Source organism: Odocoileus virginianus, chromosome 10 (assembly GCF_023699985.2).
Source record: "Odocoileus virginianus isolate 20LAN1187 ecotype Illinois chromosome 10, Ovbor_1.2, whole genome shotgun sequence".
NCBI classification, from domain to species: domain Eukaryota; kingdom Metazoa; phylum Chordata; class Mammalia; order Artiodactyla; family Cervidae; genus Odocoileus; species Odocoileus virginianus.
The window spans coordinates 4,265,609-4,290,400 of record NC_069683.1 but is presented as its reverse complement, the minus strand read 5'-3'; the positions used below and the strand labels follow the sequence as shown (position 1 = coordinate 4,290,400).

General features: G+C 37.5%; 1 protein-coding gene and 2 pseudogenes across 1 annotated transcript; all 3 read right to left on the bottom strand.

The window, feature by feature from the left end:
* Nucleotides 1-1,248: 1,248 nt before the first annotated feature.
* Nucleotides 1,249-1,985, bottom strand: LOC110121897 (olfactory receptor 9G19-like; annotated as a pseudogene).
* Nucleotides 1,986-10,616: 8,631 nt separating this feature from the next.
* On the bottom strand, nucleotides 10,617-13,052 carry LOC110121898 (olfactory receptor 9G19-like; annotated as a pseudogene).
* A 10,507-nt stretch (nucleotides 13,053-23,559) lies between these two features.
* Nucleotides 23,560-24,457, bottom strand: LOC110148747 (olfactory receptor 9G1-like). The gene is given in 3 exon segments (XM_070472830.1): nucleotides 23,560-23,678; nucleotides 23,681-23,911; nucleotides 23,914-24,457. Coding segments are annotated over 3 exon segments (894 nt in total).
* Nucleotides 24,458-24,792: the final 335 nt, after the last annotated feature.

The following is a 24,792-nucleotide window of genomic DNA, read 5'->3' as shown; positions in this document are numbered from 1 at the left end:
TTTTCCTTTTAAAAAAAGGGTAAAATTTTTTAAAACAAGGGTACCATCCCCCAAAATGTGAATTTGCATGCAAGGGGAAAACCCAAGTGCTTTTGGGAGTATCTAACTCTGGTTTTTTACTCTAAAAAATGAGGGACATCCTGGTGTTGGTTCTGTCCCCTGTTTGACCCTTTTCCCACCTCCTGTCAAATCTTTTTAGCAAGAAGGTTTTGAAATACTCTGAAAATTGTATGTTATAGATTCTATATTTAATTTGGGCCCATATATGAAAACAATTTGGCCCATTGGGGGAAAATTTTTGCATCATTAGAGAAATTTAAAAGAGGAAAGAAAAGGAAAAAAAACCAAAAAAGGGAAAAGCATTTCTTATGAAAAAAAGTTTAAAAAAATTCATTGACAAACATTTAACAAATTTTAAAATTTCAGGTCAAACCCTTTTCTTAATTTAAAAATAATTTTTGTAATTTTTTTTCTTTTTAAACCCTTTTGAACCCCCTGGAAATGATAATTAAAAACATAAAACTTTAAACAAACTGCAAAATTTCAAAATAAATTGGGGTTTCATTTGAAAAAATGAGTAGTTTTTTCCCTCGGAAGTTTTCAAAATTTTTTTTGAAAGATATAGCTATTTTCATAATGGGCCTATTTATAAATTTCGTTAAATAAATGTTTCAGAACCAAAAGTTGAGGCCAATTTATTATTTTTTCCCAGCTCTGGGTATTTTTGATTTTTTTTTTTCCATGTTTTTGTCCCCAAACCCCCTTTTCCCTTTTTCTTTCCAAACAAAAATTTTCACTTTTCCTTACTCTTTCATTTCCCCAGAAAACCTTTAAACAGACAAAAAATAATTTGGGATAATTCCCAAATGTTTAAAAATCCAATTTTAAAAGGGTTTTTTCACAATCCCTTAATGCTCATCAAGTAGGTGGAAAATGGGTCTATCCCACGGAGATAGTAAAATTTAATCATTTGGAATTCCAGAAGTGATATATACTCTTGTATTGCATTAAATTTTGATATCATTTTTTTAAAGTTATATTAAGTTGAATTTATTAAGTTGTAGAAGAGATTATAGCAGAACTATTAAACAAAACAAGTGAATGCAAGGAAAAATACTTTTTTTAATTGAATTTGAGTAGAGAAAAAAGTGGTTTTTTTTTTTTAATATTTCTCCCCAAACTTCCCCTGAAGCAGTCTGTTTTCACTGAGCAATGTTTCAAAAATTTTATGTCAGCTTAGACTTCAGATTATGTGAACCTGAAGAGTTTTTTCAGAGCATCTTTGACATCTTTATTCCTCAGATCATCATGAGGTTCAACATGAGGAACACCACGGTGTAAAATGTAGGCACCATCTTGTCCCTCTCAAGGGAATAGCTGGAACTTGGACGGGAGTAGACGTAGAGAATGGAGCCATAGTACAGGTGACAGAGATGAGGTGGGAGGAGCAGGTGGAGAAGGCTTTGAGGCGGCCCTGGGTGGAGCGAATTCGCAAGATGGCAGCAATGATGAAGGCGTAGGAAGCTAGGATGAGCACAGTCGGGGTGATGACGTTGGAGGCAAGGAGGAAGTACAACACATCCCGATAAAGTCCCCCTTGCACATTTTACCCAATAACATTACCACCACAAAAATTCAAAGTGAATGTGTTGCTGGTGAGTATTATTGCATTGACAAAACCCCCAGTATAGGAATATATAACCAAACAGATACAGAGTCTCCTCGACATGACCTGAGCATAGAGCAGGGGACTGGAAATGGCCGCATAGCGGTCATAAGCCAAGGCAACCTGCAAGGGGAGCCAAATCACTGGGGGCCACCCCCGCAGGAAACTGGACCCCCACAGCCCCGTGAAAAGATGCCTTTTTTTTCTTAAAAGTTTCAGGGCACTGAAACTTTGGGATATACAAGAGGAGTACCAGGTTTTCCCGGGAAAAGACAAAATTCCCATTAAAAAAAAACAGGGTGTGTGCAAGCAGGGTCATTACCCATTTAACCCATAAGAATGATATTTCCCACTAGGGTCACAGAGTAAAACACCCAAGGGAAAAACAAAACCGGACCACTGCTTTTTGGGGGTCTGTTTGTTAATCCCACAGAGTGAACTCATCCCCCGGTAGATTTTTTCCCCCTCCATGGTTTAAAAAAAAAACCCCCACCTACAAATGAAAAAAAATCAAGTGTTCAATTTTCCTCAAAACCCCCCCAAAGGGGGGCAAATTTTCTTACCGAAACCCTTTAAATATGGCCCAAAAACTATTGGGGTTTTTTAAAGTAAAGGGGGAGCTGGAAAAAGGGGAACTTTATTAAATTTTTAAGATGAGGTTTAAATTTTTTCTGAGCCTCAACATATTTATTTCAACAGAGTGACTTTAATAATAGAAAGCCTTAATGCTGTTTGTGGCTTTACTCATTTATTAGGAAAATATTTCTTGAGTCCTTGGGGCTGTCTGGGCATTAGGATACAGTAGTGAAGCTAACAGCATTGACTTTATTCTGTGGAGGCTTTATTTAGAAAGGAGAGATACATAGGTAATGCAGGGATAAAGAATCTGCCTGCCAATGATGGAGCTGTCGGAGATGCAGATTTGATCCCTGAGTCAGGAAGATACCCTGGAGGAGGAAATGGTGACCCACTCCAGCATTCTTGCTTGGAAAATCAAAATGGAAAAAAAAAAGGGCCTGGAAAACTACAGTCCCAAGGGGTCACAAAAAAGTCAACACAACTTTGTGGGCTGAGGGATGTCACAACCAAACACAAGTAAAAAAAATAAGAAATATTTTTTTTTTCCCTTTAAAATTAAAGGTATTGAGAAAAAAAAATGAATGAAATTTTAAAAAGAGGGGAATGGGAGAGGAAGGGTAATTTTGGGTTTTTTGCAAATGAAAAAAAAAAAAATCTGTATTCTATTTCCCAGCTACAAATAAACAAGTTGTTCAATGCTCATGAGACATGAATAAAGTCCCCCTGGTTTAGGAGGGAGTGAAATATGAAGTGTGGTAGGTATTGCCACCCCCCAAATATGCCACTTTGACAGAAGAATTATTTCATTAGCATTTAAAAAAAAAAAGAAGCCTAAGGAACACTCTGATATCCCCGTCTCTTACTGAAAGCAGGAGATAAAACTCATGGAGAACTGAATTCTCAATACCTGTATTGTGTGCTCAGTCATGTCTGACTCTTTACGACCCCATGGACTGTAGCCCACCAGTCTCCCCTGTCTATGGGATTCTCCAGGCAAGAATACTAGAGCAGGTTGCCGTTTCCTACTCCAGAGGATCTTCCTTTCCCCAAAATGAATTTCCCAAAATTCCCGGTTCCTTTGGGGATTTTCCCCGAATTTTGGCCGGGAAAATTTTTCTTCCCCCCCAATAAAGTCCCCCTGGGAAGCCCCAAAACCCCAAAACCCAAAAAAGAAACATTTCCCCCCCTTTATTATTTTTAAATTTTTAAACAGGAAAAACTGGGGATCTTTAAAATTCTAAAAAAATTAAAGGCCCCTTTTTGAAATTAGTTCCCCCTTTTTTTCTGTTCCCCAAAACATTATCATTAGTTTATTTTACATTTTTTCCCCATTTCTTGTCATTTGTTGGTAATATTGATTGCTCTTTTTTGTCTCTAATAATGAGAAATGCTACTTTTTCTTGTGAACTCTGAGCAGCTTCAGAAACTGCAATAGGAAGATGGTGAGATATTTGAAAAGAGGCCCTCTTACTAGCACATATATGTCTTAGGATGTAAATAATCTTAGGATTGGTTGGAGGAACAAGTAAAATTTTCCATCTAATTCTAATATCTCAGTTAGATAACTTACCTAAAATTCTCAGCCTATCATCACCTCAACAGAGTTCAAGTCTAACTGTTTCAGAATCCCCTATATTAGTTTCTGAATCCCCAGGATTATAGATTCGGTGATCCCTTAGATTTTCATGGTCATGGGAAATGACTAAACAAGACAATTAAATAAAATTGTGTGTTAACAAATTGGGCATTATTCGATGATGAAGATCTTTTTTTAAGACTACAATTCTTAGCTGAAATATAATCAATCAGAATTTTCATTCTCATTCTCTCCAGTTGTGTAGAAGACAAAATAGACATGTGACATTTATTAAGTATACTATATATTCATATGTGTATATTTGGATATTAAACACATATGTTCAATGATACTGATATCTTTATTGTCAGTTGAATAGCTTTCCTTTGTTCTTCCCATTCCTTTCTCTATATTTTTTTTTCATTTATTTTTATTAATTGGAGGCTAATTTCTTTACAATATTGTAGTGGTTTTTGTCATACATTGAAAATGAAAACCGCCAGGAATTTTCATTTTTATTCCCCTCCCCATCCCAATCCCCCTCCCACCTCCCTCTCCACCCAATTCCTCTGGGTCTTCCCAGTGCACCAGGCCCGAGCATTTGTCTCATGCATCCAGCCTGGGCTGGTGATCTGTTTCACCCTAGATAATGCCATTAAAAAGAATTCATTTGAATCAGTTCTAATGAGATGGATGAAACTGGAGCCCATTATGCAGAGTGAAGTAAGCCAGAAAGATAAAGACCAATACAGTATACTAATGCATATATATGGAATTTAGAAAGATGGTAATGATAACCCTATATGCAAAACAGAAAAAGAGACACAGATATACAGAACAGAATTTTGGACCCTGTGGGAGAAGGTGAGGGTGGGATGTATCGAGAGAACAGCATCGAAACATGTATATTCTCTATACTTTTAAACTCATCTTCTTTTCAGGATGCTCAGCGGCATAAACTCTATCCATGGGTCCCTTTCTCTCTGTCTACTTAACGGGTTTACCCAGTGGCTGTAAATAGCGGGACAGGAAGTGAGGTCAGAGTGGTTTTCTCTTTCCTGTTTTTTGCAAAGATGCCACAGCTGGCTGCATCCCTGGACCTAGACCATGGAACCTGCCAGGTGACCCATTTCCCAGAACTCCCTTCAACTCATATGCTGTTGTTTGTCTTGCACCTTCAGGAATAGAAGAGATAACCACTCTCAGAAGGTATGAGTTCTAAAGTTATTAGTTTCTTTGGATGCAGTTAGAAATTATTACTGTAGTATGGTAAGTTGACTTTTGTTGAAAATTAAATCTGGACTGTTCAACAACAACAACAATAACAAAAAACCAAGAAGCCCTAAAGCAATATCTTAGTGTGTAACTCAGAGACAAGATGGATGCAATTTTCCAATACATCATAAACTCTAGATCTTAACCAAGTATTCTGTTGTTCATACACTCATGGCAGTGTCTCATGGGTCAGGAGATTCTTATGAAATGAAGTAGACTAGAAAACAACTGCAGTAATATTTCATTTTTACTTGGATAAAAATCAGCACAAAATATTCTAGTAGGCAAATACCATCTCATATAATTCTCTGACTTAAGCTAGTTTACAGCCACTGAAACCTTCGACTTATGGGGAAGCATGGAACCTTTGATAAAGGATCTTGAAATTTAGCCAATATATGCTCTATACATATTCCTCCAGGCTTTCTTGTGGATGGCCAGAACCCACTTATGAGAATAATCCTACCCAGGGCAAAGGTAAGTAACCAGCTCTTCTATGGTTTATTGGATCCTGACTCTGAGCTAACACTAACCTTAAGTGATGGAAAAACACCCAAGGTACATACTTGCCAGTGGGTCTAATGGAAATAATTTAAATATAGCTTTGATCTGCTTTTTTCTTTCATTGGGTCTGAGACTAGATATATAGGTGATCATTATTTACCCATACTCAGAAATCATACTGGGTATAGATATACAGAATAAAACAGAATCCTCATCTTAGTTTCCTGCCCCTGATCTCTGGAAACAGTGTTATAATTATTGGAATTTTCAAGTGGATGTCTGCAAAGGTACTCCCCCAATACATTCTCTACTCAGACAGTAAACAAGAAGCCATATTGCATCACTGGGGAGAAGTGCAAGGTTTAGTGTTTTTATAAAGACTTGAAAGATGCAGTGGTGAAAATCCCAATTTATCACTGTTAACTCCTCTGTCTGAGGGGAAAAGAATTGAAGATCTTCTAAGTGGAGATCATGAATGAACAACTTTTTACAGGTAGAGAAGTTGAAGAAAGGATGCAGGATTAATAACATTTATTTTGAGAAATAAAATTGAGGAAATCAGTTTGGAATAAAAATATATCTATATATCTCTTGAAACAATACAATTCAACAGCATCACACTAGCATTCAGTGGTTGTAGCCTTTGAGGAATACCCAATGCATTGTGAGGTCATTAAATTTGCCAAGGAGGCTGAGAGACTGTCACATTTCATTGAATCTTCAAAGTTATAGACTAATCAGAAGCTGAAACTCCAATACTTTGGCCACCTGATGCAAAGAACCAACTCATTTGAAAAGAACTGATGCTGGGAAAGATTGAAGGTAGGAGGAGAAGGTGACAACAAAGGATGAGATGGTTGGATGGCATCACTGATTCAATGGACATGAGTTTGAGTAAACTCTGGGTATTGGTGATGGACAGGGAGGCCTGGCATACTGCAGTCCATTGGGTCACAAAGAGTCAGACACGACTGAGTGACTAAACTGAATGCTCACCCATATGCACAGAACTCTAGCTATACATACATCAACTGGAGGCTCCACGAATGAGGTGGATGAAGTGACCTTCTTCCTGAGTCTTAATCAACCTCCTTCTCCCCACACCAGACTATATGTTCACAGGGCCCTTGTACAAAGTGGCCATAGCAGTTGAAATGAGCTCATGACCATCTTCTCACTAAGGCTAATTTGGTTAATATTGTTGTGAGGTGTCAAAATGGGCAGAGGGGCCTGGCAGATGGCCGTGGTCCATAGAGTCATAAAGAATCGGACACTACTGAAGTGAGTTGGCATGCATGCATGAGGTGTCAAAGAGGCAAAAAAAAAAAAAAAAAAAAAAGAAAACACTTTTCTGAGAGAATTAGTAAACCACTGGGTAACAGAATGATTAGTTTAGACAACTTCTTACTAATTCAGAGTTGCAAAGGTAATGACTTTCCTCTCATGAATTATCATATACTGGGGGAATTATTTGCTTTATATTTTTTACTGGCTTTTTCTTGTTAGCACCTATAGATGTAGACAAAAATACTGCCATTTTTATGACCATGGTATGCATCAAACATTTCCTCTACTAAGAAGTACATTCCATGGCAACCTCTTCCAATCCACAGAAATAGTTGATTTAATTATTTATACCATTATTCAGAAGCAATTAGCCTGAGAAATTAATGTCATGCTTATATGAAAACTCAATCATGGTTGTTGAGGTATATCCGTGCTTTAAAACAGCAGTGAGTATATGACCTCATCTTCCCCTTATCAAGAATGTGCCTATTTATGAACCAAGGAGATGAGGTGGGCATGGACCCTGTGGTGGCCAGGAAAATAAGCCTTTCAAAAATCCAAATGCAGACAGTATAATTGTCTAAAGATACTAGCTGCTGATCTCTGAACTGTATTTCCCTATCTGTATCAAAGGTCATGCTTCCCACAAGGTGCTCTGAGCTAATGAATGAGCCAGACAGGGATACCAATGCATTCTTAGACACTAGACTCCTTTGATCACTAAGGAGTGATCAAAGACCTAACCATAGACTAAACAATGCTCTCAGATGATTTTGTCCATCTTTCCATCCAGTTATTCTTCACTTGTGGTCATATTTGCATCAGATGGTGATAATCCTTGTTTTATTCTTCTGGCTCCTTCTCTATTTTCTCTGATACAAGCAGAGTATTCCCCTTAATAAAATCTTTGCACATTTATAGCCTATTTTATTTACTCCTACAACATGAACTAACCAACTTTAATTGATTTTCCCTACTCATAACCCTGTACTCAGTTCATTTGGAAGTCTACATGCTTCTCTAGGGAAACACCTCATTGTTCTGATGAATTGCAATTTGGGTCTGCACCTTGGCCATGGTGGACTCCTCATGCTTGATCTGACTGGGGTGTCTCTATTGGGAAAGGCAATTGATCCAGTCACCAGAGAGAAATTAGCAGATACAAATGAGTCAAGAATTATTATGTTTTGAACCAAGGGGATTTGGCAATGTATTTCTTAGCATCAACATAGCCCTCTCTTTCAAAGAAAAAGTACTACCAAGAAATAAACAAAACAAAACAAAAACCAAGATGACTGAAGACTTAGATCTTACAATAAGAAAATCTGGACAACTTGCAAGGTAACTGTTATTCAGCTGAGATGCTGAGAAAGACTGAGTGGGCCATTCTCCTGTGAGAAATGAGAGAGAGGTTTGCTTTGTAATTATAGGAGTGGGAACTTATAGTATTGTGGTAGATAGCTTTGCAAATTTTAGATCCTGTCACTCATTTCCTTTTTCTTTCTTTTTTTAAAATTTTTTATTTTTAACTAGATATGAGACAATATGAATTCAAAACTCATAGAGTATGATTTGGGGGTTATCACAAGTACTGCTATCTAGAAGTCTAAAAGTGGTTACTCTTCATCCTATGTTTTCAAAGAACATAAAGAGTTTTTTTTTTAGTGTAAGTACAAATTAATTTTTAAAATTATTTTTTAATTAGGAAAGAAAAATAAATAAAAATTTAAAAACCATGTAAGTCCAAGTATTTTTGCATGGAGAAGAACATTCACAAACAATTGTATTTACAAAAGTGTTTGTTAAAACTCATGAAACTAAAAGACATTTTAGAAACTACTTTCTTTTAAGACTTCAAACTTCATTTGTGATTTGTGTCATAAAATTTCCTTAGAAATGTATGCTATAATTTCAAATTAAGGTTGAAGATCCTTCTGAATGCTTCACAATTATAGGGTGCAGATGGAATGTTTCCAAAAATAAGTAAAAGTCTTACTGCCAAACTTACACTTTAACCTGTTCTAGAACATTTTTTAAACGCCAGTGCCATGTATTTCTTTAAAGTTTTATTATGTGCCTACATATTTTTATGTCATTTTAAGATCACTATTAGCTATACTTTACCTTCTTACTAATGACTTGATAATATTATTTAGACTTGAATTGAGTTACAGTTGAGTTGAGTTCTCTTTTCCATACACAAAATATGACTATACACTTAGGCCAGTGAAGGTTACAGCATCTCAATGTACATTGATAATTATTTGGAGAATCAGCCTTGGTTGCTTCTTCTGAAAGGATTATAATAGGAGCTCCTGTCCAAATCTGTTTTTGCAGTGACATATAAGAACGTATGATACTAGAATGTTTTAAGAATAAGTTTTCTAGTTTCACTTTAACTTCTATTGACTAAATTTTTGCCACTCTAATACACCAATTTGATCTGTTAACTTTACTTAAAAAGAATATATTTTGTACAATTAAACAATTATTAGTGGGTAATAGATATCTTTTAGAAAATGAATCTGAGTTGGAATAAATAACTTTTGGTTTTAGAGCATTTTCTAAATCAAGCTTCTTGAAATTATACTGTTGGACCCAGTCTCTGTTGGTTTATTTTGTGTTACAACTAGTAGTGATTATACAGGTTGGATTACATATCCAAGTTAATATGTACCACTGCCTGTGATGATTAGCTTTTCCTTCTCTGAGTGAAGCTGCTACATTTTGGGGATCACTTACATTTTGCTCTTTTTTTCTTTTTTTACTGCTTTTAGCTATGGAAAGAAGGATATATTCAGATTTTATTGACATAAATTACATTAATACTGGTCTCACTTAAAAAAATCAAAATTATGTTCATCTCATAATTTGTCTTTTCTTGTTTGATCACTACCTTTATATATTCTCTAAATAAAATTTCACTTCAGAATAATATGTACTCATAGATGTTTATTTCTCAAGCTGCTTCTTCTCTACAACTACTGTTATTATTTATTGTAGTAACTGTGATTTGGTGCTCAAAATGTCACAGTTGGAAATAGAAGTCTGTGTATATTAACTGCAATAAAATGAAAGAGGGGCCCAGGGAGATATACAGTGATTCACAAAAATCATATATATATGGAAATTCACCTGAACTTTTCTTCATTGAGTAACAAATGTGAGACAAAGATTGAAAGAATATGCTTGCTGAGCCTAGTTGTACTATTTTGTGGATGACTCTGGGTCTTTGTTTTAGTGATTCTGGGGGAAAATGCATAAAAATGCTTACAAAATTCTGTTATGGGAATATAGAGTGATGATTTCAACTAGCTACTATTTATAGAAAAATATTAAAAACTAATTTAGCATTTTTGTTTCTATTCCTAGGGAAACCACGTGAAGATACTATTCAATGAATATCAGTCAGCCAAACTATTAGCATGCTAAAGGAGTGGACAGTTCTCTTTATGAATATAGAATAAATTTTTTTGGTTTCAAGTTATTTGATTTTATTCTAGAGTAACATGAAATTTAATTCAAGTCTTTAGATTTAAACTTTATCTCCTAGGTTGCCCTACTTTTCTCATTTTAGGTCTCTTGAACTGTCAGGTAGCAAGAATGCAAATTCTTTATCTTTGTACAAATCCTTATTGTATAGACACAGCACGATGGTAGCTCTTCTTCAAATAGAGGAACCTTATTAAAAATTATCTCCACATCTCTTTAGAAGGAGAGACTCCTCATTTATTTGAGGAGTTTATTCAGAGCCTCTTTCACATCCTTATTCCTCAGACTGTAGATCATGGGGTTCAACATTGGGAGTGCTACAGTGTAAAACATAGAAACTATTCTATCCCTGTCCAGTGAATAGCTTGATTGTGGACGAAAGTAAATGTAGAGAATGGAGCCATAGAACAGGGTGATGGAGATAAGGTGTAAGGAGCAGGTGGAGAAGGCTTTGAGGCAGCCCTGGGTGGACAGGATGTTCAGGATGGTGGCGCTGATTAAGAGGTAGGAGGCCAGGATGAGCACAGTGTGGGTGATGACGTTGGAGGCGAGGCCACAGAACAGCACAGCCTGGTAGATATCTTTTCTTCCACAAGCCAACTTCACAAGAGGTGAGATATCACGGAAAAACTCATCACTGACATTTTAACTGCAGAAGTTCAAGGCAAAAGTTCCTTTGGTAACAATGAAAGTGTTAGTAAAGCCACGAAGGTATGAGGCTGCTATAAAAAATGCACACAGCCTGCTGGGCATGACCTGAGAATAGAGCAGTGGCTTTGAGGTGGCCACATAGCGGTCATAAGCCATGGCAGCCAGCAGGAAACACCCTCTGTAGGCCAGCCCTGCGGGGAAGAAGAACTGGGCCACACAGCCAGTGAAGGAGATGCTTTTGTGTTCAGAGATGCAGGTCACCAGGATTCTGGGGTGTACACAGAGGAGTACCAGAGGTCCAGGAAAGAGATTCCCAGGGAAAAATACATGGGTGTGTGCAGTCGGGAGTCATTACCGATCAACACTGTGAGGGTGGTGTTTCCTAGCACAGTCATAGAGCAGACACCAAGGGCCACCTCAAACAGGGCCAGCTGCACCACAGTAGCTGTTGTGAAGCCCACCAGGATGCAGTCAGTCACTATGATTGCTCTTCCCCATGGCTAGGGGAATCTCACCCAAGAGGAGAGAAAATGTGTTCAGCTTAAATCCCTGTGTCAATACATAGAAAATATGATAAATAAAGGACATTGAATTATTGCCAAACCTTGAAGCCTAGAATCTAGTAATGTAAGTGCTCATTTTAAAGAGAGCTATCATTTTGCAACAAAAATCACTCGGACTTTACAGCTATATATTGCTAAAAGTTGACTTAAGCACATTATAATTTTTTAGTGTTTTTTGAGCAAACATCAGTTTGAATCAGGCAGCTCTAAACCAAATGTAATCAAGGGTTGTTTATAGACAGGGACAATGGCAGAGATTTTTGTAGAGATGATGTGGAAGCAAAGCAAGGAAATTACTTGATTGGTCATAACTTAAGAGGCTGCCTTATTAGGAAAACCGACTACTAACTGGCTGTGCTGAGTTGTTCTTAAGCTTCATTTTCTCAGTTTCAAGTGAATTAAGTCTGCCTTCGGTTTTGATTTGCTCACATAGGCTGCCAAGGTATAAAGGGCATCTAAGTCTGATGGCTTCCTTGTTTAATGACTTTAAAAAACATTCAGTTCCAAATTTCTGCTGCTAGTTAATTAATTTTCCCTCTTAAGAATGATTGATCAACTAAAGGAAGAAGTATGGACTTGTATCTTTTATTCTATTGCTATTTAGTCCTTGTGGCAATGACAGTTTGCTTTTGTGCTACATGTGGGTTTTGTATCTTAAATTGTTATCTGTTCATATCTGAAATACTGAATTTACCTGTTTTAAATAAATGTCTTTAAAAAATCTAGTATTTTCTTTTAGTGCTTGGATATGTTGGGACAGCTGATGCTGCTGATGCTGCTTAGTTGCTTCAGTCGTGCTCAACTCTGTGCAACCCTATGGACCGCAGCCCGCCAGGTACCTCCGTCCATGGCATTCTTTAGGCAGGAGTACTGGAGTGGGTTGCTATGCCCTCCTCCAGGAGACTTCCTAACCCAGGGACTGAACCCAGATTTCCAGCATTGCAGGAAGATTCTTTACCACTGACTGAGTCACCGGGGAAGTCCAGGTCAACCTATAGCTGTTACAAATTTGTATCTCTTAATACTATCTGCAGGTAGAAGAAAACACAAGATTACAAGTAAAAAAGAGAATATATGCAAAATTTGGGGGGAAAGGGTGTATAGGATCAAATCTGTATACATGTTCTACAGTAAAAAATTGTGAACAAAAATAATCTAAAGGGCCAATTTTGAATGTAATCCATACATACTGCATAAATTATATAGTACTAGAAATTATTGCATTATTTTAGATTTTTACTCTTTTCTAAGTTTTTACTATTAAGGAGTTTTTTCCTTTGTAGGAAAAAATTGGCTAAAAATATGGCTTAGAATAGGATCATGAAACTCAATATTTATATGATAATGTGAACATCTGACTCACTTCAGGATTCTCTGCAGGTAGAACTACAAATTTTCTTTTGAAACAGATGTGTTCATGCTCAGTTGCACAGTTGTGTCCTACTCGTTGTGACCCCATAGACTATAGCCTGCCAGGCTCCTCTGTCCATTAAATTTTCCAGGCAAAAATACTAGAGCGTTTGCCATTTCCTATTCCAGGGGATCTTCCTGACCCAGGGATTGAACCCATGTCTCTTGTATCTCCTGTGTCTCATGCACTGGCATTGCCTTTTTAACACTGTGCCTCCTGGGAAGCCCCGAAAGTAATGATACTACTTACTATGTTTTGAGAAACCACTCTTTGCAAAACACCTTTCTGGGAATTTTACCTAATTCTCAAACAAGTGTCAAACATGGATTGTAGTTCCCATGAAAGATAGGAAAAAAGATGCAGACCCATCAGTTAGGACACTGATGGTTGCTAACTGGATAAAGCATTACTCTCCTTAAATAAGGATATGGTTTTGTGCTATAAATTTAATAGTGCAGCTTTTTCCAATATTAATGTAATTATTTTTTATATTTAAGAGATGTTTCCTTTGTTTGGAATTCATCTCAGAAATGACATATACCTTTATATTATTTTAAAGAATATCAAACTGAAAGAAATATAACAGTTGTCATGTCTTTTGAAGTTTAAAAATTCTAATAACCTGTGTAACTTCATGCCTTTGCCTAAATTGTTTCTGAGTTATCAATAAAGTTTTTTTTATAAGTGGTTCCTGTTAGATGTTCACTTATTAGTTGTGCATTTATTTGCCCCCTTTGACTTTGTAATATTTTTTAAAATTAATTTTTACCAGAGTACAGTTTTTTACAATATTGTGTTACCTTCCACTATAGAGCAAAGGGAATCAGCAGTATACTTACATATAGCTCCTCTTTTTTTATTTTTTTCCCATTTATTTCACCACAGAACATTAAGCTGAGCTTAACAGTAGGTTTTCTATTTTATACATAGTATCAATATTGTGTATTAATTGTTCTTTTTTTGTTTTTAATAATGAAAATATTATTTCCCCTTGTGAGCCTCTATAATTTCAGAAACTGTGATGGGAAATTAGTGAAGATATTTCAAAAGAGTCCCTTTCATTAGCACTTACCCTATCTGAGTATGTTAACAACCATTGGACTGGTTGTGAGGATCCAGTAAAAATTTCCTCTAGCATACAAACTAGACAACTTATCTGAGGTTCTCATCAACATCATCAGCATTTGAATTGAGCAGGATTTCAATCTATCTGTTTCAGCATCTTTTATGTCAGTTTCTGGATGCTTAGCATTATAAAGCCCTGCAACCCCTCAGGGTTTCAAAACCTTGAAAAATAACTAACAAGTCAATTAAATAATATCGACAATGGGATATTATTTAGTAACAGAATATTTTTTCTTTTGAGATTACAATCTCCTACTGAAAAGTAATCAGAATTTTCATTCTCATTCTCTCTTGAATTATGTGGAAGCTAAACAAAACATAAATTTATGTATACTATATATACATAAAAAGGTATACACATTTTATGAATGCCATTCAGTTCAGTCCATGAACTGCAGCACGCCAGGCCTCCCTGTCCATCACCAACTCCCGGAGTTTACCCAAACTCATGTCCATTGAGTTGGTGATGTCATCCAACCATCACATACTCTGTCGCCCTCTTCTCCTGTCTTTAATCTTTCCCTGCATCAGGAACTTTTCAAATGAGTCAGCTCTTTGCATCAGGAGGCCAAAGTATTGGAGTTTCAGCTTCAACATCAGTCCTTCCAATGAACACCCAGGACTGATCTCCTTTAGGATGGACTACTTGGATCTCCTTGCAGTCCAAGGGACTCTCAAGAGTCTTCTCCAATACCACAGTTCAAAAGCATTAATTCTTCAGCACTCAGCTTTCTTTATAGTCCAACTCTCACATCCATACATGACTACTGGAAAAACCATAGCCTTGACTAGATGGACCTTTATTGACAAAGTCTCTGCTTTTTAATATGCTCTCTAGGTTGGTCATAACTTTCCTTCCAAGGAGAAAGCTTTTTTTGATTTCATGGCTGCAATCACCATCTGCAGTGATTTTGGAGCCCCAAAAAATAAAGTCAGCCACTGTTTCCACTGTTTCTCTATTCCCATGAAGTGATGGGACTGGATGCCATGATCTTAGTTTTATGAACTCTGAGCTTTAAGCCAACTTTTTCACTCTTATATTCATATATATATACATGTAAAAGCACAAATGTTCACTGATACTGATATTTTTGTTATATGTTGATTACCTTTCATTTGTCCTTCCAAATCCATTTTCTACCTTTTTATCCTTCTCTTTGCTCTGGGATGCTGAATCATATTAATTGCATCTTGAACTCCTTTCTATCTACTTGGCGTGTTGCTTAGCCAGTGGTTGCCACTGGCAGGGAAAAGAGTGAGGTCATGGAGGCTTTTCCCAGGCTCCTTTTTTGCAAAGATGCAACATCTCTGGACCTAGACCATAGAACCTGCCATGTGGCCCTTTTCCAAACTCTACCTCCAGTGCATATAACCTCTCACTCTTCCTGCACAAGAGAGGAGACATCAGCTCTCAGTAGTTATTAGTTCTAGAGTAATCATACTTTCCTTGGTAATTCCTAAACCACACATATTCCTTTGCAGTAATCCCTTTATTAAGCCTTTTCCAAATTAACTAGTTTAAGTGGCTTTCTGTTACCTGCTAGGTTCACAACTGATACTGGTCTTAGAAGTAGTAAGCAGATAAGCATTCAAGTGAAATTGAATTAACCATGTATTTGAAGATTAGAAATATAAATACATCCCATCATTTTGATAAATAGGACAGTGGTAACCTATGGCATGAAAGTGAAAGAGGAGATTGAAAAAGTTGGCTTAAAGCTCAACATTCAGAAAACTAATATCATGGCATCTGGTCCCATCACTTCATGGGAAATAGATGGGGAGACAGTGGAAACAGTGTCAGACTAATTTTTGGGCTCCAAAATCACTGCAGTTGGTGATTGCAGCCATGAAATTAAAAAGATGCTTACTCCTTGGAAGGAAAGTTATGACCAACCTAGATAGCATATTAAAAAATAGAGACATTACTTTGCCAACAAAGGTCTGTCTGGTCAGGGCTATGGTTTTCCCAGTGGTCATGTATGGATGTGAGATTTGGACTGTGAAGAAGGCTGAGGGCTGAAGAATTGATGCTTTTGAACTGTGGTGTTGGAGAAGACTCCTGAGAGTCTCTTGGACTGCAAGGAGATCCAAGCAGTCCATCCTAAAGGAGATCAGTCCTGGGTGTTCATTGGAAGGACTGATGCTGAAGCTGAAACTCCAGTACTTTGGCCACCTCATGTGAAGAGTTGACTCATTGGAAAAGACCCTGATGCTGGGAGGGATTTGGGGCAGGAGAAGAAGGGGACGACAGAAGATGAGATGGCTGGATGGCATCACTGACTCAATGGACACAGGTTTGAGTAAACTCCGGGAGTTGGTTATGGACAGTGAGGCCTGGTGTGCTGAGATTCATGGGGTCGCAAAGAGTCGGACATGGCTGAGCAACTGAACGACTGAACTGAACTGAACCTATGGCAGCCAGTGGCATGAAATTTACTTAAATCACTAAGGTCATCATGAAATGAAGGATACATGAAGGTCAAGGCATTGAAAGGTCAATGTTTTTGGCAAAGATACATATAAATAAAGATTACACATAACATGTAGTGAGTTGTCTCCTGTTGGGATTTAAAGCTGGGTTATTCACCTGAATAAACAAACAGGTTGAAAGAAAGCCAGATTGCAGTCCATAACTCTCAGAGACAAGGTGGAATCAATTAACTAAGTATCACAATCTCTCAATGGTATGAAATATTCAGACATTTGTGGAAATGTTTCATGGATTAGGTGGTTTCTGAAAATGAAGTAGATGGAAAAACAACCAAGGTGATATTTTTTCTTCTAAGGAAAAAAAAATGAATTTTTATGTGGGTTAAAAATTCTCTGCCCTCTGATGGATGAGAGTAAGAGGCTTGTGCAAGCTTCCTGATGGGAGGGACTTGAATGTGGGAGTCAAAGTGTTAGTTGCTCAGTCTTGTCTGACTCTCTGCAATCCCATGGACTATAGCCTGCCAGGCTCCTCATCCATGGGATTTTTCAGGCAAGAATACTATAGTGGGTAGCCATTCCCCTCTCTAGGGCATCTTCCCAACCCAGGGATTGAACCTGGGTATCCTGCATTTTAGGCAGCCTCTTTACCATCTGAACCACCAGGGAATCCTTGATGGGAGGGACTGGCTTTGGGGAAAACTGGGTCTTGCTCTGGTGGTCAGAGCCATGCTCAGTGAATCTTTCTGCTGATTGATGGGACTGTGTTCCCTCCCTGTAGTTTGGCCTGAGGGCAAACAACGGTAGGGTAATGGTGACCTCCTTTAAAGGATGTATGCCAGCAGGCCGTGCCTCCCAGGACAGCAGCTGTCAGTGACCCTGACCCTGTGGCAGGCCACTGTTGACCCACACCTCCACTGGGGACTCCTGGACACTCACAGGCAAGTCTGACTCAGTCTCTTGTGGGGTCACTGCTCCTTTCTTCTGGGTTCTGGTGCACACAGGGTTTTATGTGTGCCCTCCAAGAGTCTGTTTCCCTGTTCCTGTGAAAGTTCTGTAATCAAATCCCACAGACCTTCAAAGTCAGATTCCATGGGAATTCTCAGGCCCTTTGCCAGATGCCCAGGTTGGGAAATCTGTTATGAGACCTAAAACTTTCACAACAGTGCGAGAACTTCTTTGGTATAATTTTTCTCTGGTTTGTGGATCGCCTGCTCCATGGCTCTATATTGGGGCTAATGGTGATCTCCTCCAAGAAGACTTATGCCACACGCTATGCCTCCCAGTACTGCTGCTGCCAGAGTCCCTGTCTCCACGTCAGGCCACTACTGACCCGTGCCTCTGCAGGAGACCCTCAAACACTCACAGGCACGTCTGTCTCAGTCTCTTATGGAGGTCACTGCTCCGTTCCCAGGGTCCTGGTGCACACAAGGCTTTGCTGGTGCCCTCCAAGCACCTCTGGCGAGTATGAGCTTTGATTTTAAATGCTATTGTGCCCCTCCTACCATCTTGTTCTGGCTTCTTTGACCTTCTATGTGGGTATCTTCTTTTGGTGGGTTACAACATTCTTCTGTCTATGGTTGTTCAGCCACTAGTTGTGATTTTGGTGTTCTCACAGCTGAGCGCACATCCTTCTACTCCACCATCTTGCGAAGCTGTAGCACAGAGAACTCAAAATTCCCTTTTATGAAGGATCCTGAAACTCAGCCAAAGTGCACAATGTCTTCCCCCAAAATCTTCTTGTGGATGGCTTATAGCCATTTATAATGGCAAGCTAACTTTTAGAAAAGGGAATACACAGATCTCCTGTGGGTTATTGGTCATTAGCTCTGAACTGACAAGAAGTTTCATAGATGGAAATATATAAAAGGTACACTCTTGCCAGTGGTTCTAATGGAAACAACATGAAAGATAGTTTTGGCTTGTATATATCTCTCAGTAGGTCCAATGGGACCAGTCACATAGCTGATTATTACTTATTTACCGGACAAAAAAATCATATTGCATATGAATATTCAGAATAAAATAGAATCCTCACTTTGCTTCCCTGTCCTTGGCACTTGGAATTAGGATTGTCATTATTGGAAGGTTTGAATAGAAGTCCTTGTAACTACTTGCACTCTACTCAGCGAGGAAGCAAAATGCAATGTCATATCTCTGGAGATAAATACGAAGATTAGTGTTTCACCAGACCTTAAAAATATAGGGTGAGGATCCTAATTTATCAGCTTTAACTCCTGTCTTTGAGGGGAAAGGACTGAGCTCTTCAAAGTCCAGGTCATGACTGAACAGGTCTATAGGTAGATAAGTTGAAGACAGGGTGCAGGACTAGTTTTGAGAAATAAAATTAGGGGGTCAGTTTGGAGTAAAAGCAGATTTATATCCCTTAACATTACAATTGAACAGGTTTGCACTAGCATTAACATTTGAGGGATAAACAATGCATTTTGCAGTGTTTGTGCAAAGTTTGCAGAGGAGCCTGAGAGACTGGCATAGTTTATTGAATCTTCAGCATCATAGACAGTTCAGAAGATGTCCTAAGCCCTTTATGTGCACACATATGTACACATTCTAGCTGCACATGCTTAAACTGGTGGCTCCCACTAATCAGGTGGATGGCCTGACTGCTCTGTGAGTATTAGACAGCCTCCTTCTCCACATACCCCAGCTCATGTTCATGGCACCCTTGTACGAAGTGGCCATTGAAGTTGGAATGGGCTCAACAAGGTAATCTCCTTATTACTACGGCTATATGGCTAATACTGCAGTTGGGTGTCCAAAATGTAAATTACAGACCCCCATTATGCCTTTGAAATACTATCAATTTTTAGGAGGGTAACAGGAAGATTAAACTAGACAACTTACTATAAATTAACAATTTCAGAGATAATGACTTTCCTTCCATGAATAACCACATATTGGGGGATTTATTTCCTTTACATATTCATTTTACTATTAGTTTATTTCTTCCCCACCAGTACCTATAGATGTAGATTTACATAGTGCCTTTCTCATGATTCTTTACCAAAAATTACCTGCACCAAGAAACAAATTGAATGGCAGAGGAACGATAACCATCTCTTCCAAACCACAGAAATAATTCATATTACTATTTGTATAATTATTTAGAATTATCTGTCCTGATAAAATAATGAAATATACTGCTAAATACCCTGGATTCCTACCATATTTTTATGTTTATGAAAACTCAGTCATGGTTGTTGAGGTGTCTTCTAAGTATGTTGCAGACTTAAAAAGAGCAGCATATATATGACTCATTTTCTCTTAGCAGGAATGTATATCCTTATGAATCAGGAAGATAGGGTGGGTATGACCCGCATGGTGGCCAGCAAAATAGCTTTTCAAAGATCCAAATGCAGACAATATAGTTGTCCTAAGGCCCTAGCTGCTGATCTCTGAAATGTATTTCCTCATTTGTATCAAGGTCATGCTTCCCACAGGGTGGTCTGAGCTAAGGACTGAACACAGTAAGAATATGAATGCAGGGCCATCTCTGTTAGACACTGAACTCCCTTGATCACTAGGACCTTATGGTGATCTTACTGAACTCCCTTGATCACTAGGACTTTATGGTGATCTTGCTGAACTAATTCTAGCCTGAGCAATGCTCTAGGATGCTTTTGTTCATCCTTCCATCCATTTCTTATTCACCTCATGTACTTGCATCATGGTCAAAACTTGCATCATGTCTGTGACATTCCTTTCTTTCCTTCTTTTTTTCTGGCTCCCTCTCCATTTTCTCTAACAGAGAAAGAGCTATTTCCCCTAATAGCATAGGTGCATATTTAATTCCCCTTTGGTGTTTGCTCTGGGTCAGGAAGATCCTCTGGAGAAGGGAATAGCTACACATTCCAATATTCCTGCCTAGAGAATTCCATGGACAGAGGAACCTGGCAGGCTACAAACCACGGGGTCACAAAAAGTCAGACACAATTGAGCAATTAATATACACATTTGCAGGATCATGGCTAACAGTTTCTTTTACTATTACATGATGTACCTCAATGAGAATTTAATTTTCCTACCCATAACCATATACTTAGTATATTTGGATGTCTATGTGCACAAAGATGAGATGCTTCCCCAGGGAAACACCCTCAGGTATTCTGGTCATTGAAATTCAGGAAGCACCCTGGATTTCAGCTCCTCCTGCACCAAACTGACAGGAATCATTCTTCTGGGGAGGGAAAATGATGCCAATCACTAGAGAAAAATTGGTTGATGCTATAAAATGAGATCATTTGAAACCCAGAAGACTTAGCAGTATATTTCTTAGTATCTCATTAGCCTTCTCTTTCAAAGGAAAAGTAGTACAGCAAATAAAAAGAAGATAATAAAAAGACTCAATTCTAATAAAAATTGGACAATGTACTAGGTAACTCTCATTCAAATGAGGTACTGAAAAAGACTAGATGCACCAGACTCATGGAAGAACTGAGGTTAAAAGAGGTTTGTTTTGTAATTACAACCATATGGAAGTTATAGTAGTAGAGAGTTTGATAAATTTCAGCAATATAGATCCTGTTACTTCACTTCCTTTTTCTTATTCTTTTCTGAATGTGAATAGAAAAGCCAAATAGTACATTTTGGGGAATTTCGCAAGTCCTACTATCAGAAGAGCCCACTGTTTATTGTCTATGCATTGAAGGACCACTAGAGATAATTTTTAAAAATAAAGCAAGTCAATCCAAGAGAATTTTTTTTTTTTTTTTTGGTATGGAGAACACCCATAAATATATGTACTTAAAAATGTTTATTAAAACTCATAGACCCAAAGACACAATGGAAACTACTTTAAGACTTTGGACTTCAGTTGTAATTTGAGTAATAAAGTTCCTTTAGGAAACTATTGAATTTTTAATTGAAAGTCACTTAGTTCAGTTCAGTTCAGTTGCTCAGTCGTGTCCAACTCTAAGGGACCCCATGGACTATATAGTTCTTGGAATTCTCTAGGCCAGAATACTAGAGTGGGTAGTCTTTCCTTTTTCCAGGGGATCTTCCCAACCCAGGAATCCTGCCCCGGTCGGTCTCCCACATTGCAGGCAGATTCTTTACCAACTAAGCTAAGGAAGCCCACTTTAATTCAAATTGATATGGAGATTTTTTGAATACTCTATGACCATAAACTGCATATGAAAATCTCCCAACAGTGCTTAGAAACTTAATGTAAATATTACATTATTCCAAAGCTTTATCTAAAATATTAGTACCATGTGTTTAATTACAGTTTTATTCTATTTTTAGATATTTTGTCTTCCTAAGATTATTACTAGCTGTAGTCTATCTTCTTACCAGGGTCTTGTTAATGTTATTTAGAGTTGATTCTGAAGTTGAGTTCACTTTTCCATACACAAAATATTTTAAATATACACTTAAACTGGTGAAAGGTGTAGTATCTGTTACATATTGATAATTACTTGGACGATGGGACTTGGATGTTTCTCCTAAATGAATGAAATTATCTTAGAAAAGGAAATTTTCACCAGTAGTTAAATATATTTTTCTGTACTTAAATGTTGGGATTTATAATACTAGGATATTTAAGAATAGGTTTACTATATCAGTTTTACATTTTGTAACTGATGTGTCCTTCTAGGATAATAAATTTTCTATTTTCAATTAACCAACATTAAATAGTTGATTTTATGCCACTATAATATATCAACTAAATCTTTCAACTAGTTAAAAATAAGGTTTATAGGAATTTTATGATTAATAGTGAGAAATAGAGACAACTTTTAGGAAATCAGATTCTGGGTTGGCATTAATAGATTTCCTTTTTGGAACATCGACTAAACCAAGAATCTTGAAATTGCACTAAGGGTCCATGTTTCTATTGCATTTCTGTGGGTTACAACTAGCTGTGATTATATTCCTTGGATTTAATACTTAGCTTAGTATGCATTACTTTCAGTGCTGATCAGTGTTTCCTGCTCTTAGAAGATTTCCTGGAATTTTGGGGAATACTTGCTTAAATTTTTTTTTGCATTTTTTTGTTGTTGTTGTTAATGCTTATAACAATAGAATCAAGGTCATTATTCACTTTTTAATTAACAAAAATTACACTAATATTATCTCACTTTTAAAAATCAAAATTATATGCATCTCATCATATTTCATCTTTTGTTTGATCACTACTTGTATATATTCCTTCTATAACTTTTTATTTTGGGTAATGTTTACTCATGGAGATAATTCTTAAGTTGTTTCACCTCACTATAGTTATTAGTATTTTTATTATTGTTGTTGTTGTGCTTGATGCTCAGAATATCATAATTTGGAGGTAGATAGCCTTGTAGGTTCACCCATATAATTAAAATAGAAGCCCAGGGAGATATAAAGTGATTCACAAGTATGATACTTATGACAAGGTGACCAAGTTTTGTTTATTGAGGAACATGCAAACAGACATGTAGCTTGGAGAGGTCACACTTCCTGAACTATGGTTGTACTGAGTTATTTGTTGGGTACCACTGGGCCTTTGTGCTTTTCTGGGGAGAATAAAGGACATATAAAAATGCTTTAGAAATTCTGCTACAGGAATAAAAGTTATGATTTTAAGGGGTTGAGTCATATGAAAATATTAAAATTCAATATATTTCCTATATTAAGGAAATAATTATTGGATACTATTCTATACATATAGGTCAATCAAAAATATTGTCATTCTACAGTAGGTTATTCTGTCACTTCATGAGATAAAAGACAGGTTTTGGTTTTAAGTTTTTTGGTTGTTTTCAATCTAAAGTAGTATAAAATTCAAAGTGAAAGATTATATTTTGTATTTAAATTTTATCTCTTAGAACATGCTTCTTTTCGTCTTAAGTATCTTTATTTGCCATGTACCAAGGGTGCAAGTTCATGAACTGTCATTATTAGGATTTTTGCTCCTAAAGGAACACAAAGGCAGCTCTTCTTGAAATACAATAACCAGCTCAAAAACTGTCTGTATATCTGCTTAAAAGAAGAGAAACTTTATTTATTTGAAGAGCTTATTCATGGCCTGTTTCACATCCTTATTCCTCAAGCTGTAGATAATGGGGTTCAACATAGGAAGCACTACAGTGTAAAATGTAGAAATGATTTTGTTGCTATCAGAAAAATAGAGTGTGGATGAGAGTAGATATAAGGAATGGAGCCATAGTACAAGGTGACAGAGATGGGGGGGGTGGAGGAGCAGGTGGAGAAGGCCTTGAGGATCCTCAAGATGTTGGCGATGATGAAGAGGTAGGAAGCAAATATGAACACAGCAGGGGCAATGCCATTAGAGGCCAGGAGGAAATACAGCAGAGCCTGGTAGCCATCCTTCTTGCCACAAGCTAACTTCACAGGGGAAGGAAATTACAAAAAAAGTCTTCAATGATATTGTCATTACATAAGTTCATGGTAAATATTCTTTTGGTGATGATAGAACAGTTAATAAAGTCACCAAGGTATGAGGCAGCTACCAAGAGTGCACATAGCTTTATGGACATGGCCTGAGGGTAAACAAGTGGCTCTGAGATGGCCATATAGTGGTCATAAGCCATGGTAGCCAACAGGTAGCATTCACTGTATCCCAGACCACCAGAGAAGAAGGACTGGGCTTCACAGCAAGCAAACGAGATGCTCTTGTCTTCAGAGATGCAGGTCACTAGGATCTTTGGAGTGTAGACAGAGGAATACCAGAGATCCAGAAAAGACAGATTCCCAGTGAAAAAATACATGGGTGTGTGCAGTCGGGAGTCATTACAGATCAACACTATGAAGGTGGTATTTCCTAGCACAGTCATGGAATACACACCAAGGACGACCACAAACAGGACCAGCTGCACCCTGGGGTCTGTCGTGAAGCCCACCAGGATGAAGTCAGTCACTGTGTAACTGCTTCTCTCCATGGTTACAGGGAATCTTACCTAGGAAGAGAAAAAATGAGATCAGCTTGAATCACTGTGCTGAATACATAGGAAATGTGTGAAATAAAGGATATTATATCAGTGTCATACCTAGAAATCTATAATCCAACAATGTCCACTTTAGAAAGAGTTTTCATTTTGTAACAAACCACTGTTTACAGTTATATATTTTTTCTCTTTCTTTTTTAAAATTAATTTATTTTTTATTGAAGGATAATTGCTGTACAGAATTTTGTTGTTTTGTGTCAAACCTCAACATGAATCAGCCATAGGCATACATATATCCCCCCCCCCCATTTTGAACCTCCCTCCACTCT